The sequence below is a fragment of the Struthio camelus genome, chromosome Z (assembly GCF_040807025.1).
Source record: "Struthio camelus isolate bStrCam1 chromosome Z, bStrCam1.hap1, whole genome shotgun sequence".
Taxonomy (NCBI): Eukaryota; Metazoa; Chordata; class Aves; order Struthioniformes; family Struthionidae; genus Struthio; species Struthio camelus.
The window spans coordinates 66,455,973-66,472,915 of record NC_090982.1 but is presented as its reverse complement, the minus strand read 5'-3'; the positions used below and the strand labels follow the sequence as shown (position 1 = coordinate 66,472,915).

Here is a 16,943-nt window from a genome sequence, read left to right as displayed (position 1 = left end):
AGAGCAGGAAGGACCATCAAAGATTTGAAAAGCTTCTGTACAAGGCGCAAATGAGTTAACTGAAAGAGATGACTTGAAGGGAAAAGACCACTATGTTAGTGGTCTACAGGACTGAGAGGCATGGAAAGGGGTCTGCTGTTTAACATCTGAGGCAAGAAATTGGAGCTGTTAAATGAAGCTAGTAGGGATAGTGGGTTTTTTTATTTAAAAAAAAAAAAAGCTGTATTTTAAAGCAGCAGGATATTCATGTGTATGTGGATTCGGAGGAGACTGAACAAGACCATAGAAGATGAATTCGTGCAGGAAGTCCCCTTGAGCTGCAAGTAAACAGAAACTAAGGAGAGCTTTCAGGGGAAGAATCATATACGCTCTCCCCATTCTTACTTTTCTGTACATATCTGCATATGATCTCTGTTCTTTTCCCCATAGAAGTGAAGTATTATTTTCCTCACAGCCTCCTCCCCCCTCCATCTTGGCAAGGGGAGAGGCCGAATAATCAAGGGGGAAGAAAATGTCCAAAGAAACAGGAAGATATTTTGGAGAGCAGCTTATGAGCAGAATGAGAGAGCTGAGAAACAAAGGGTTAAGAATGTAAAAACAGGGAACCAGAGTGGGCCGCTGAGCTTAGCACACCTGTGAGCACTCACGATTTCATGAATGAGTCCAGGGAGCTGGTAGGTCCCATCCAGAGGTTCTCCAAAGAAGTGACAGGACAGAGGAATAGAAATAAGCCCCACACTGCTGAGATTCCTCCCTTCTAGCTTCTCTCATCAAGCTGCTTTTCCCAGATCCCTGGCTTGCCAGCTTGGCCAGGTCCAGGAGAAGATGGATGACGAGGTGCTTGGTTAGGTGGACCCTTAATTTCACTTGGCATGTCAGTTCTTACAGTGTGTCAGTTCCATTATGCAGATCAGGTGCAGCTTCACTAGAGCTATGAGCTCTTCTGATATGAATTGTAATCCTGCTTTTTACTGTTAAACATCCTACTAGCAGGACTACTTACAGACCTGTATATGTACTTTTAAATCTCCATTACGATTTCTCAGTGTACTTACAGTCTAACTTGCTTTTGTTTTTAAGGTTGTGGAAAATGTCCTAAAAGTAAATCCAGTTTTGGGGCCTCAAATGTTTCAACCTCTTCTTCCATCAGTATTCAGGGGGATTATAGATGGGGAGGTAAGAATTATTGTTTGTAACTGCTCTCAACTCTTCATTACCAGCAAGAAGGTACCCTTGGCTATCTGGCCTAACTTTCCCATTTCAACATTTCTTTCTTTCTCTGTTCTCTGTGACAGAGGCTTTCAGTGTTTTTTTTTTTTTTCCTTAGGTGCTTTTAAGTTCTTCTTTTCAGTTTTGCCATTATATAAGCACTCCATACGCTTTAGATAAATACTTACTTCACTCATACATTTTATATATTCAGTTTTAAAATTCATTTTTGTTCAGCATTTTTTGTTTTTAAAAGGTAAACATGAGCAATACCATTCCTAAATTCATAGTAGTAGCTAGGGTGTACATTATCATTTTCCCACACTAATGGAATAAATGAGTGAATTATTAGACTTCTAAGTGGCCGCTACAGTGGAGGGGTTTTTTCTGTCCATGTTGATATCCTCAGACAGAGAAAAATCACAGAACAGGAAATAGCATGCATCTGAGGTGCACTGCATCATCTTGAGATATTCAAAATGCTTGTCTGAACTGTTTTAATACTTTTGTTCTCTCCTTCTGCTAGTGATTTTTGTGCAGCTCTTTGCCTTCAAGAAATTCTGGTATTGGACCAAAAGAATTAAAATACAGCATGCTTTTTTTTTTTTTTTTTAAACTGTTGAACTTTGCAGCTACCACAGTAGAAAAATTACTTTTGTCAGCAAAGTCAGTGGGTGGAAATTTCTATGCTTATGATTTTTGGAGCAAAACCTTTGCTTCTTTCAGAGTTGAAGACTTCAAGGTATCAATATTTGGCTCCCATTATCATTGAGTTAACCAAGATACTCCCGAGATTAAACTGAGTAATATTACTTATCAATGTACTTGTTGCTGTACAAAATACAAAAAAGAGAATTTGAACAGTTTGCAGTTTGAGGAAGGATACGAAACTATACAGATTAAAACTGGAGAGAAGATTATTAAAAACATGTTCTGATCTAAGATCATAATAAATTCACTTCCAAATATTCAAAAATGTATTAATTACCTTTTTCAGGTAAACATTGGCCTTTTGTTTTTCAAGTAAGCAGTTCCACAAAATACCTGCTTTCGTCTTGCTGAATGCTGAATTTAATACAAATGCAACTGTAGTGTCTTTTAAAATGAAAAGTAATAACTAGCCATAAAAAATGAGTTATTTTACTGCAGCCAGTTAGTTTTGAGACACAAGTTAGTTTTTGGCAAATGCATATAATTACTTTCAGATAAACTGTGTAACTTTAGAAATAGTAGGCATTTCTAAATGTCGTTAAAATAGTATTTTTGAATCATAATAAACTTTAAAAGATGCAGGATTTAATATGTAAATCACTTTGAGTTGTCTTTGCTGTTTGGCAAAAACTGAGCTTGAGATTGCCATAGTTTTCCTCTTCTAAGAACCAAGAAACTTCTTGGTAATGATTCCTCAACATTGTGTTCTGAGGGGCTTTTATAGTACAGTTTATAATTTCTAATTTAATAAAATACATCAAGGAAGGATGCATGCAAGTATTCTCCGTGTATTTCTTTGTTGTATGTTAAGTATTCTTTTTCTTAGTCAAACTAATTTTTTTTTTCTAATTTACTTCTATTTCAGAGATATCCAATGGTGATGTCTACTTATCTGGGGGTCATGGGTAGAGTTCTACTACAAAACACAAGTTTTTTTTCATTACTTTTGAGCCAGATGGCTTGTGAATTGGGTCAGGAGGTAAGGATATTTGTCTGGGTATTTCAGCTGGACTGGATATTGAAGTCTTGCATTCTTTTGACATTCTTGCATTCTTTTGAAGAAGTTTTCCCTATATTTTCCATGCTTGTTCCTCCCTGATCCAACTTGATCCCTCCCTTCCCCCTCCTTTCATTCTTCCCCTGAATATCTGTAATAAGTTTTATACATTCCACAATCCCCTTAAGCATCTCATAAGATTTACCCAGTCTCTGATTTCTCTTCCCTCTGCATCCTATAATAAGTCCCTTTAATTTATTTGGCACTACATGACGAGAGCTTCTTTCCTGGACTCATCTTGGTGGTTTCACACCAGGGACAACGATCTAATCATTCTCCTTTGATAGTCTCTAGAAGTAGCTGATTCATTGTGCTTCATTTTCACTGATTAGGTTACTCAGGTGGTTCTGCCTGTCCGTGTTTCTTATCTTTGCTGGCTTTTTGTGTTCTCTGTGATTAGCCTTTATTCATACACCCTAACAGAAATATTCATTTAGATTTGGAACCTGTTTTAACTGTGTCGTCTTTGTGTATGCATATTCTTTGCACAGCATGCTGCTGTTATTATTAGGGAACTGAGGACTGCTGTGATAGGAATATTCTGAAAGACAGACAACAGCAGGTCTCAAAACTTAAGTCATTTATGCTCAGCTGGTAGGTAATCTCTCTGTTAACTGAAAATTAAGCATGAATCGAACACATTACTAAAACTTTAGGTGTACCGTACAGTGAGTGTCCTGCTGTGTTCTTAGCTCTGATGACAAGCTTTGATACTTCTTAGTCCCTGAGGTAGAGATGGCTGGGCTCCAGAGCTCTTTGACAAGAGAAGACAATACTAAAATGGAAGACAATACTAAAATGGAAATACTCAGGGAAGGAAGAAGTCCTGGAAGCACTGTCATAGATGATAAAAAATCTGCAGCAACAGTCTACTTGTATCATCTGTACATAACTGGATGGTCACTTTCCCAGACTGAATGTCTCCAAATTGATTGCTAAATTAGTGTTTTTCTAATATACTAAATTAAGTGGGCGTGCATTAACTGAAAACATTCTGTTTTCTTATACATTGCAATACAACAGAGCAGTTTATCTGTAAGTTTATTATATGCAATATATTTCTTTTTCCCCTTCTTCAGTTGGACCAAATTCTCGGTAACATGATTGAAATGTGGGTTGATCGGATGGATAACATCACTCAGCCAGAAAGACGAAAACTTTCTGCTTTGGCGTTGCTGTCACTTCTGCCATCAGTGAATAGGTGAGCAAATTTAAAATGCATTATACAAGAATACTAAGAAGGCCCTCAAGATGTTTTTAAAAATCTCTCACGATTCTGCAGGTTAATATTCAGGAATGAGTAATTTTATTGCATCTTTGTTTGTGGCTAAATATACGGCAAAATATTTAAGAGTGTTCATACCACATTATATTAACTCTTTATTGCATTTCTTAGCAATGCAGTAAACTTCCTTATATGTCAAAGTGAGGAAACAGGACTGTATATTTTATTATCCTGTGCTGTCATATAGTATATGATAATATACTGTCATATAGTATATTATCATATACTGCACATTCTCATATTAATACTGGGCTAGCTGCTTCTCACAACTGTGTTTAAGTAGTTTTCATTGGCCTGTAAGTCTTTTGGGGTCCCTTCCAGGGAACAATATTTGTTCAGTCTTACTTCATATTGAGTGCAGATCTCAACTTTCATCCTGTTTTTCCCCTTCATGACACAAAGTGGAAGAGTTGCATGGCAAAAAGAAATAAGATTGGGTGTTTTTTCACTGTAGACTTCTGTAGCAAGCAGCTTACATTATTGTCTTTTTTCTGTCCATTATCGTTGGTCAATACACACATAAAAGGAATGTTTTCAGTGAAAATGATGAATAGTGTAACACCGAGTTTGAAATTGTCACTGTTGGGATTCATGTATAACACATGTTTAGATGGTGTTTTTAGTCCATAGTTACCTTAGAATTACTCGTCTGCTTTGTAAGTCGGGAAGACGGTATGGCATGAGTTTGCATTTGGTTTGGAGGATTTCCTGAAAAGTTGTAAAGTATTTTCTAATGGTAATTAAGGTTCTGCTTAGAAATCCTAAAACTGTGTCAGTATCTGTAAAGCTGTAGAATATGTACTCAGTACTCTAAACATTAGGGAGCTCTTGTATGTATAATTTAAAGAGGTTTCACTGCTTCTAATATGCATAGAAGTTGTCTGTTTTCTGCTCCCCCTTCCCTTCCTTTCCGCAGTCATCAGGACAGACACCTAGCCAAAGGTGAATCAAGCAGCTGCTTTGTGCAAAAGTTGTTTGTTTTTTTTTTTGGGGGGGGGGAGGGGGAAGCGGGGATGTTTATTTTTTCAGTAATTGTGGCAATGCTATATTACTTATGGGTGTATTCTAAACCTTGTTAAAGAAGTATTACCTAAAATTTAAGGTGCTGAAGTGGAATGCCGATAAATGCCTGTCTTCCTTTCAAGTTTCTCTTATAGAGAGGAAGGAAAAAGAACTTGCTGTAGATATCTTTGTTATTTTGAACTACCTTCAGCTGCTCCAAATTTCCTGCTGCAAGAGCCAATTATTCCTGGCAGTCCTTACACAATAGAAATTCTCCAAATGACAACTTTATTTTCCAGATATTCAAATTATTTAGGAATACTTTTCTCAAATAAAAAAACTCCTCTTTTTAATGGGCATCTTTATGTAATAGCTGCAGAAATTTTACTACCCAGACCAAATATACCTTCAGACAGAATATGTGAAATTGATTCTACCAATTGATTTTTCCATCTACTATGGAACAATATGAATCATTCTATCAATCCCATTGTATTATTCCCATTATATTATGTGTGCTTGCTGCATTTGAACACTTGAAACTCCTGTTAAAATTTATTTTTCTAAAATAGGACTATTGTGCAAATCAATTTGAAAGGTTTAAACAGTAATTTAAACAGTACAATATTTAAACAAAATATTGTTTTGATTCATACAAACAACCTTCTCAAGAAAAGCAAAGTAATTTTTCCTTTGGGAATACTTTTCTAAACAGGCTCCTGTTTTAGATACTCTTTTGGATATCCAAAGCCAACTCAAGATTCCTCAGCTGCATGGCCAGAATAGAGTTTTGTCTCCCAAGAATGGCAGTGAGACTGGTTTGCTCCAGAAAGCTGAGCCTGCTGCTTTTCCTGTTTCACTCTCAGCTTAGCAGGCAGTGCTGTCCCGTTCAGTGATCATTGGTGGTACCAGTGGCAGGCTCAGGTTTTCAGGATTCTGCTCCAGGGAAAATAGGCAGCAGCACTGTATCTAGCGCTTCCTGGGGATTTCGTTCTTCGCCTGTTGCCTCCTCTAGCCTATAAAATAATAGAATAATAATATCAAATTATTTAGTGAGGAAAGGCAAGGCGTAGACAAAAGTAGCACACCACAGAGCTGCTTTATGAATTAAATGATGGGGGGAGGAAACTCTTTCCCTGTTCCTTCCCCCTCCCTGCCAACTCTGTAGTACAAAACCATTGTTTTGGGGTATTTTTCTAGTTAATGATCGTTTTGGCAATTGTGCATATGTTCACTGGGGACTCTCTTCTCTTTGGCTGAAGCCAAATCTTAACATCATTATTCAGTTAAAAACAAGCATGGCAAAAATAAGATTATTTCAAACAGAGCTTCTTTGACAGTAGCGTCTTCACAAGTGAAGGACTTCAGACTGGATAAGATGGGAACCACCGGAGTGCGGTTGTATGTTCCAGTGGTTTTCAGGCCAATTAGTTGGTCTAAGCAAATTGTGAACTGACTGTTTATTAGCCAACCTATAGCTTTCTTCTGTAGACAGTATCTTTGAGTTTTATGTAATGGCATATGTAAGCTCACGGGACTTTAATAGCAACAGTGTACCACTGCATTTTATCCTGTCTGCATATGGTCCTTCAGTTCAACATCCTGTTTATCTTCCTATGCACAGCTGCACATTGTGTTAGTCTTCAGAAGTTCATATTAAAAAAATTTAAAAATAACAATAACTAAGTTTCTTTCCCGATTAGTGTGCTGCAGCACCTTTTCACTTAGCAGTAATTTCCTGGTTTTACTTGTTTTTCTCATAAACTGAATGCTACCCAATTATCTGCATTTACCATCTGCATCTGGCCACTCAAATTATGTTAGCATTTTTTGTCTGACTATATGTGCATGCTTACTATTGTCCACGTTTTGTGCTCTTACTACCAACTGACCAGTTCTCTATATTTATGTTCTTTGATATGCGTTTATTAAAAGCTCTTGGTACTTCATAAAATAGTGAACCATTTTTTTGACTAAGTATGGGCTAGCCTTTTTTTAAGGATCTTTTTCTTTAGAATCAGTAGGGTCCAGCAACAAGATCAAGGTCATAAAGATACTCATGTGGTGTAGCAATGTCTCCTGACTGAGAGGTTCCCAATGTGACTTAAGTCAGTAAAATCTTGACCTGGGATGTAATCTAGTCTTAGTTCCATGTAGTTATAAAATCTCACAGTTTCTCTTAAGGATGCTTGATATCTATTAAGTAGGACTACTTTAAAGTTTACTGATTGTCCAGCAACAGCATGTTTCTCTGTTTAGATCCTAACATACTAATACATGGGTGTTTGCAAGATTCATCTAACTTGATATTTTTCTTTCATGGCACGTTGCCTAGGCGCACAGTATTTGTTTTATGCCTGTCTGTGAAAATGTGATTGTTTTGTGCTAAGTAATGCTACCACTTTGTTCTCTGCAACTCACAACTTCTGAGCAACAGCTTTGTGAATGTTTGGGGTTCATAGTCTAACTTGGGTTTTTAAGGGGTTCTAGATCTAATCGCTCCTTGCTTTCATTAGAAAAGTGAAAGCACAAGAAATGTGCTGTTGAAGACAGAATGTGTTTCATGTTAGTTATCCAGCCTCTGTTAACAGTCTTTCAACATGAGTCAGAATAAAAAGAGTCCAGGATTTGTCCTTGTTTCATGAAGCTTGTAAATCCGTGGAGTTTTTTTTTGTTGACCTCTAATGCTTGCGTACTTTTGCAAGCTAACATATTTTCTAACATGGCCAGTGAAAGTTTGTCTTTTATAAATTCCTTAAAGAAAGCAATTTGTAATCAGGTTGTTATATGAACAAGAAGCATAAAGGTTTAGTTTTTCACTCTTGTTAGGCCGTGAAATTTCCATCACGCATGGAAGGCAAAAAGATAAGAGGAGTTCAGTAAACACGTTAAAATAATTTGCTGTGTCACGTGCATAAAAGGGACGCCAATGTGAAATGGAATGAAGCTGGACATAATTCTCCAAGACATTACAGTGTCATCTGTGGCTATTATTTCATTTGTTAATGTTGATTACTAGAGGGTGTTTCTGAATGGATAGGGTCTGAATGGGTAATTTTGCCTACTGTTGTAATTACTCTGTCATTTCAAATCATTTTAGTTTGTTACTACACCTCAGTTCCATGTTAGATGTTCTTATGATGCTGCATGGGGAAAGGAATGCATTAGTTGTGTATAATAGTCAGATGAGTGTAATGAAAATACAAAACAAATAGTAGGAAGCTAAGTCAAATTTTAAAAACTTTAGTAACAGTTTTAGAGTTCTCAGTAACTCAGAAATTAGAATAAGGAGTTAATAATTTTAATGGGCTTTTCTATTCCACTTTGTCCTGTATCTAAATATTTCTGTTCTTGGGGGATTTTTTTAAGAGCTTGCCTGTGAAGTATTTTTGTCTACTTTTAAGAATTTATAACACAAAATTAAAGCTGTTTTCCAAAAGGTTCTACTAATTTTGGTGCCTGAGGGTAAGCCCAGTTTGAGAATTAACTTTGCTGAGATTGAAATGTGAAGCATTTGAATTTGTTTTGTCTTTTTCCAGCGCTTCAGTAGTATTTTGAGATTCTAGTCTTCATTTTTTCCCTTTGATTCAAATTGAATTATTTGTCTCAAAAACTACTGTGGGGAAAATGTTCAGTGCCTAAGAGGTTCTCTGGGTCGCTGTGCTCGTATCTAATCTTTATGTAAATGAATGTCTGCTTTTTCTCACTGCGTCAAGTCTGATATGTCAGCTACTATGAGTTCTGCCAATTAGATAATTGGCATTGCCAGTTTAAGGTACGCATAGTATGTAATTATAAGTCTTCATTAGGTAATTACAAAAGTTAGTTTTTTTCTCTGTCATTTTGCTAAAGTTATTTTAAGTTAGGAAATTTAATTTTCCTCTTAAGCTGTCTATATGTAACGCAGGAAATGGCAGAAAAAGTGCTTTATAAAATGTCATGTTCTCCTTATTTGTATCCCCATTTATAAAGTGAAAATTTGTTACATAGCTGATTTTAATACCCGTATAAAGAAAGGAGAATGTACTCCTGAGTCCATTTCCCTGTCTTCCCCTTCACTGTTTTATTCCTTCAGTCAAAGATGGGCTCACCCACACACATATTAAAAGGAGCTCTGTTGACAACTGTAAAAACATAATCTGTCTTTGGCCTTGGGATGTGTTTGATTGGTCCACCAGGTAGTGGTGCAATTTTAATTGAGTGAAAAATATGCTTTCAGTCTTCATCTGAGTACCATTAGTCTGTATCATTCCAAGTGTTAAGGAAGCTGTAGTACTATATGCAGTTCACCTTATAATATTGGCAAGAAGATGCGGATTAGAAAGACACTTTAAACTTCTGTTGTTCAGAATTTCCACGTTTTTTCATCTGCATCTAGTTGTTCTTGTGGAATGGTCGGGAAGAAATTGTAATTTCACTGCCCATAGTGCCTTGTTTGCAAGGAAAAATAAATCAAATGATGGCATGGGCATGTCACCAAATGCAATTGACCTATTGCAGAAAACGAGCTGTGGTCATAGGGGGTTGATTTGCTTCTGATGCCTTGCTTTTGTTTGTGACCTATTTAAATATAGGGTTTTGGAAATCTTTCCTAAAACTCTTCTAAACATAATTTAAATTTTATTTAAAATTGATTTTTAAATTATTTTCTTTTTGCTGTCCTTTATATAAAGGACCGAATGGCTTTTTTTCTAGCTTTATCCTTTGTAATGTGCAGTTTACATGTTTGCAGATAAGTTATTGAGTGACCAGTGACTAAAGCATGCCATATTATTAAAAATGAGTCAGCAATCACAAGACTGGAGTAGATTTTTAAAAATAACTAGTACAATTTGTTGTTGTTCCCACCTGTGTGTGTTCTGAGCTGCTTTGGTACACGTATTCGTCCTTTGCCATATGCTCCATGAAATGTGAGACTGCCTGAGAGTAGCTGAGATTTTTGTGACTTTTCTTAACAGTGCAAGCCTCTTAAGATGTGATCTCAAAAATTATCAACAGTACCCACGTCACCAGAAGAACTTATGTAAATAAGTACCGTCTTAATGATGTTTTATGTTCAGACAATCTGATGAAAGTGATGGTTGAACGGAATATCAAGGAAGTGTCTAACGTGCTAGCATAAAGAACATTGGGTTTTTAAAGAAGTAGCTTTTGTACTTCGTGTATGGATATTATCTGTAATTTTCAGAAAATGCACTAATTGTTATGCTTCCTCTTTGTACAGTTTTTAGAAGCTATCAGCTGCTAATGCAGGCAGTGTGCTGCTGAGAGCTATAAAACTGGATTTAGTTTTGAATAAATTCCTAGGAGGTGAATTATTCCAGTTGAAGTTTTGAAATGATTTTGTTTTGAATTGTTTAAATCTTTGGATTTTAATTTTATCATATGCACATCTGTTACTGTGAAATTAGAATGCAGGGTTTATAAGAAGCTAGATCTTCAATATTTTTAAAAAGCAGTAGGTGGCAATAAATCTTTTTTTAAAGATAGTTGCATTAACATTGAATATATTTTTTTCATCACTTTTCTAATTTGAACAGAGTTCACTAAATATTTCAGTGAGTAGTAAAAGCTGCAACTATAAATACTGTTTTTTCTCAGCATGTCACATCTGGTTTCATCGAGGGCCAGCCTTTTTTGATATGTTTTATTTACAGGACTACTACTCACTCTGTAGAAGACTTGTTACTTTTTTTCTTTAGTTTGCCTGACAAATGTGATTTGTTGATGCAATGATTGTTTACAACTAGGTGAGAAATTTACGCTAACAATTTCTCATCAGTGATTCTGTTAGTGTCATTTTAGTTGCAGAATGCTTTCTGTCATATTATTTATTGGCGTTTAAAGCAAAATGAGATTTAAAAAATGGAGATATATTCATTTTCTTATCCTAAATGGGAAAAATAATTGTATGTTTTCACATGCTGCCGCTTCTCAGTATATTTTAAAAGCTGCTTAATGATTTAATCAAAAGTAGTAAATGTTAAGAATAAAAAGGGAAGTAAAGATGGCCTCATAATTTTGAGATGGATTTGTGATGCATGTTTACATATATGAATGTTTCGTACTATGGGAGTTTTTAAATGTGGAACGTTTTTGCTGGGTTATTATTTTGGTATTATGATAATCTGTAGTGCCTGTCCGTGCCCTTCGTAAGAGTCACTGTTTCCATTATATTAGAATGCAATAGCACTCTATGAACAGAGAAATTTCCAGTAAGTAAAAGATCAAGAACTTGTACAGGAATATGAAAGGAGGAATATGCAGTATTTGAGAAATCAGACATTTGTGTACAAATCATCCATAATCTGGATGAAGATGATGAAAGTAAAGGGGTTTTGAGGCCTGATAAACTAACATTAATAAGATGTCCATAGCAGATGTTGCCTGGATGTAGCTAGGTGAACTAAGATTAAAAGTTGATGTATATGCTACCCAAGTGGTAGGCAGTACCTGAATTGTTCTGACCCGAAGCCATATCTGGAGATATGGGGAAGGTGAGATTGTAGCTATTTGAAAACAAGACAAAAAATATACATCATAGCCCACCTGTGGAGAATAAAAGCAGAAAGGAGCAAGACCTACGGGAGGAGATGTTTGTTAAATTATTTGAATGATAGTAACAAGGAGAAAATATAGGCAAACGCTGGGAGAGTACGATACTTTTAGAGACGATTGCGACCAACCATTTCGATAGTAAAGGTATCAAGGAAAATGAGTGTGAAGAACAGCCAGCCTTGTAGTTTTCCTCTGAATTCTCTGTTGAGATACTAACAGCGTATCAAAGGGAAACCAAACCTGTGCATTTCTTTTGACATTTTTTACTTTTGCCCCTACTTAGTTTTACTGTGTTATGTTATTTTTTAAAATAAAATATACAGTGGGAGGGAAACAGGTTTGCTCTTAAAAGTTCAAAAGAACTGCAGTAATCATAATTGTTTTTCATCCATTGTGTGGTGGGCTTTAACATCATTGAGTAAAAATTATGGGATTGAAATTCCTCTTTAAAAGTTGGCTTTGTTATTTTTTAAAGATGGGTAAGTTTAGAACTTGTTTTTGAACCTGTTGCATTTTTTCTGCTGTACATAAATTTGAGTTGGATGATTTTGTGCTCATTAATATTCATAACTTGAACCTAACATAAATCAGTGAGTGCAGAGAAAATAGAGATTGCTTGGAAGGACTGTACTTAGTACAGTGTTTTTGTGTTCTTCCAGTTGCTTTGGCCTGTCATTTTATGCAGAATTTGAAAAATCCTGTTGAATTTGGTAAATTACTTTTGCTCAGACTTCATGCTCGTTTGACAAGGAGTATTAACTAATTGAGTTGATATATTGAGTTAATGTTTTTCCTCATTCATTGTGGAACTAGTTTTTCCTATGTTAAAAAGCAATGACGTTAGTCATTTTAATACTGTGAGCATATTAAGATAAAATTCACTTCAGGATTCTATTGCCACGCGAAGCTGTATTCACATCTAAAAGTTGACATTTGTACTTAACAGGAGAGCAAAATTTATAGTGAATAAAACATGGTTAGCCATCTCTAATAGTGGTGCATTTCAAATAAATGCTTGAGGTTTTCACATTTAAATGCTTTCTTTATAGCTTTCAGTTAATAATAAATTTTACTGTTTAAGGGCAAGCAAATTCTGGGTATTTTTGGCCTCTTGTAGTTGAAAAGTCGAAGGAGAATGTCCGTTGATAACAATATCACATTTCACAGTGCAAATTTTGCAGATTCCAAACATTGTGGTTAAGATTATGTTTTGAAATCTCTGAAAATGCAGGGTTCTTTTGGCAGAATTTGGAAGAAAGCCTCTTCACGGATGTGCTCCTTTTCATGTGCTTTCTGCATTTCAGTATGGATTCTTATAGACAAAGGTATTTGGGTAGTACTTTACTCCCACTTGAACTCTTGCTTCCTACATGAGATCAGTGTAGGCAAAGTGACCTGATGCTTCCATAGCGTCGTTTTTTTGACTGACTTTATGGGCTTTCTCATCCTCTTTTTTGCTGAGCAAGAGGTCTCATTTTAATATAAATCGTGATTTTTATAGTTATATTGCTATTCGTAGGCTTAATTTCTAAGTTTCTATCCTGTTTCTAGACCCTTTTCCCCTTTGATTACGAGACAGGTCATTGCGGGTGTTTAGTCCCTATGACAGATAAACTGAGGATGTAATCTCTGTTATTTAAGTGAGGGTGATATTTATAGTGCATGTGTTATTTGCACTAAATGTTTATCTGCACAAGAGACGCTAAAGGAAACTAACCCTGTTCCTAAGGGTGTAATTCTTAGAACATATGTAAACCTTTGCAGGTGCTTTTTTGGTTTTTGTTTTGTGTGTGTGTGTTTTTTTTTTTTTTTCTTAAGTGTCTTAAAAAGAAACTTAACAAAGTGCCTACATCTTAGACTAGGCGCCAGTCTTTAATACCTCATCCTGCCGTCCTGACCTGCAGGATGTCCTCAGCTGCCCTGGGGAGCTTTCCCAGGCTCCACCTTGCAGACCTTGGTGGTCCCCGTCTTCACTATGCTGCATGAGTGTGTTTGTATTAAGAGCAGTTTTACCCTGCGAACAGAACTGTATAGATGTTGCTAGTTATTTGATAAAGCATTGGGTTTCTGACTGAAAGAAAAAAGGATTTCCAGGTAAGGCATAGTACTATTACAAAGAGATATCCTTTATTCTGTAATAATTATACCTCACCATCTTGCATAAAAGTCTTTTGAGCACTACTACTTAAAAAAGAAAAGAGCAGTAATAGTTACAAGCTAAGATAGTTCTCGGTTTTCTAGAAACAAGTAGTTGAGATTTCCTTTCCAACAATACTTCTGAAGCACAGATAAAATGGCTTCCTGTCTTACTGTTTCCTGTATCCATGGCAACCTCACTTTAACCACTTATTACTTTGTTTCCTGAGTTGAACAGTTGCAAAGCCTAGGACAAAATACGAGAGCTCTAGTATGTGAGAATATTGCTTTTAAAAAGGTTTCGCAGATTAATATAGTATGTTAAGCTGTGACTTAGCCCGGTGAACTGCAAAGCAACAAAATAACGGAAATAATGAACTGCAGATTTGGGGTAAGAATTTATTTTTATTTATTTTGAATGTAGCTGAACTTTTATAAAAGTAAAATTCAAATTAGAAATGAGCCACTAACGAAAGGAAACTTGTTTTCTGCTGGCATTTCTACCTGAATGTTTCTATAACATCTCCTACTCGTTTTTCAAATATATAAAACAGTTAAAGGAATAAGCAGTATGTTGAATTTACTGCTGGAAGCCATTATTTTGGCAGCTTAATTGCTTTTATGTCCTAACCAGTTAAATATTTTCTGGCTAGGTTGGCAGTGTATTTGTTTTACTATTCATTTACGCTGAAATTTTTTTCAGTATTGTTCAAACTCATGGTACTTACTTCAGTTTCAAAATAAAACTGCTTATTTGGCATCAAAGGAGAATATATAAAATACCAATCTGGAAAGTAATTCTTGCCTTTTTTTTTTTTTTTAGGCTGTACAAGTAAAATTTTTAAATTTTCAAATGGATAATATTTATAAACTTGATCTTTTTTTTTTTTTATCTCTACTAGCGAAGTCAGAGATGAGTGAGAAGGACAAAGACAGGGATATGTATGGACTACAAAGTTCTCCACCCTGCATAGGAGCATTCCTGTATGTTCTTAATTGTTTTCTTTTGTTGCTGCTCCAGAAGGAGATTCTTGGCTGTCCATCTGTTTGCCGACTCTGCACAGGGAGGCAAGTTAACTGTCGTAACTTAGGCCTCGCAAGCATCCCACGGAACTTTCCAAAAAACACAATTCTTGTATACCTCAGTGGGAATAATATATCACATGTGATTCCAAATGAATTAACAGGCCTTCAGAAACTTGCTGCACTGTACATGGATAATTCCGGTATTTCATATGTACATCCGAAAGCTTTTGTGGAACTCCATAAGCTGTGCTACTTGCATCTAAATAACAATAATATTAAGCGCCTGGATCCAGGAATATTTGAAGGTCTTTCCAGTCTTCGCTGTTTATACCTACAGAATAATCAAATAGCTTTTGTTCCTAGAGGATTATTTAGTGGTCTTTTTTCAGTTAGAATTTTAATGCTTCAAAGGAATCGTCTCAGTGTCCTTGGAAGTGGGACTTTTTTGGGAATGATAGGTCTCCAAACACTTAATCTAGCCAATAATAAGATTTCACGGATATCAGATTCAGCGTTTTATCACCTCGAACACCTTGTGTGTTTGTATCTTGAAGGTAACAACTTAACCGTCGTGCCATCAAATGCCATTGGAATGCTCAAAAGTCTCCAACGACTCTCTTTGTCTCACAATCCCATTGGATCCATACGTCCTTTTGCCTTTAAAGGACTTAACAAGCTCAGATATCTGTCTTTAAAAAGTGCAAACCTAAAACATATTGCTATAAATGGATTTTTTGGATTAAACAACCTCAACCAGTTAATATTAAGTTATAATGATTTAGAAAATATAAATTCCAGCACTTTTACTGTGCTGCATAATTTAATGTATCTACAGCTAGACAGAAATAAAATAGCCAGTATTGGTGATGGTACCTTTGTAAATATGGGGCATTCGCTTAAAATACTAAGTTTAGCATTTAACAATATTACAGAGTTGCAACCTGAAGTGCTCAAGCCCTTAGTATCTTTAACTCACCTACAGTTAAATTATAACCCTTGGAACTGCAGCTGCAAAATGCTTGGATTACATAAATGGCTGGCATCGTCTTCTGTTTCTGTAAAAATTCATTGTCAAAGTCCCCGCAGTATGCGTGGTAGACCTTTACATTATATTAAGTGGACTCCATTTGCCAACTGCAGTAGCCCTGCTGCCAGTGCAGAAAACGTCTGGAATCTAGGATTTGTAGATACTCATCACAGCACTACCACTTTGCTGATGGCATGGCATAAGGCAGACGGGCACAACACATCTGAACAGTTTTTCAGTGTGGATACTAGATATGTTAATTTCTGGGAAGGAGCTACAGCAACATCTGCTAACCCATTGCCTTACGAAAAATATACTGTTGAAAATCCATCACAGGCAACTACGGTGGTATCACTCTTGCCAATGCAAATACCAGCACAGATTATCCCTGTTAACACAACCATAGAAGAAGAAAGTTCATCTCCCTCAGATGCAGCATCTGTGTCATTAAAAACATCTCTACTTTGTGCACAGCAAGTTGAAAAGCTGAACCAGGCTTTTGACATTTTACTAGCCTTTTTCATTCTGGCTTGTGCTGTGATCCTGTTCCTAACATACAAAATTATTCAGTTTAGACAGAAACTGAAGGTATTAGAAAACTCAGGGGAAAAGAGGATAGAGTATTATGGTTTTTATCAGCCTGGCAGATACAACATAACTGACGCAATGCAGTCTTTAACTCAGAATTCAGTGGGACATTCAGAACTGGACCAAATTAGGCTGCTCAAGCGAACAGCATCTGAGAGTCAGGCACAGGTCATATTGTTTGAACATTCAGCGTTGTAATTTACCTCATTTGATTTGGTGTTGAGTTATGGCGTTCTGAAATGTCCAAAAATCAGGAACTCAATTTTCTAAAAATTCCTTCACTCGTTAAAATCAGCTGGTTGTAGTATTGTGGGAAACGGCATAATTTTTTTCCACATCATCAT

General features: G+C 36.0%; 1 protein-coding gene across 9 annotated transcripts in view; it reads left to right on the top strand.

Moving 5' to 3' along the window:
* The window catches only part of LOC104146873 (importin-11), a 99,530-nt gene that overhangs the window by 57,030 nt on the left and 25,557 nt on the right, over positions 1–16,943 (top strand). For 8 of the 9 annotated variants that reach the window (XM_068928948.1, XM_068928953.1, XM_068928950.1 and 5 more), the window contains 3 exons: positions 1,081–1,176; positions 2,786–2,899; positions 4,057–4,178. In XM_068928948.1, coding sequence (XP_068785049.1) covers positions 1,081–1,176; positions 2,786–2,899; positions 4,057–4,178 — 332 coding nt within the window. Of the gene's footprint in view, positions 1–1,080; positions 1,177–2,785; positions 2,900–4,056; positions 4,179–14,860; positions 16,586–16,943 lie in introns of those variants that run through there. The other variant, XM_068928956.1, reaches the window with a different exon arrangement.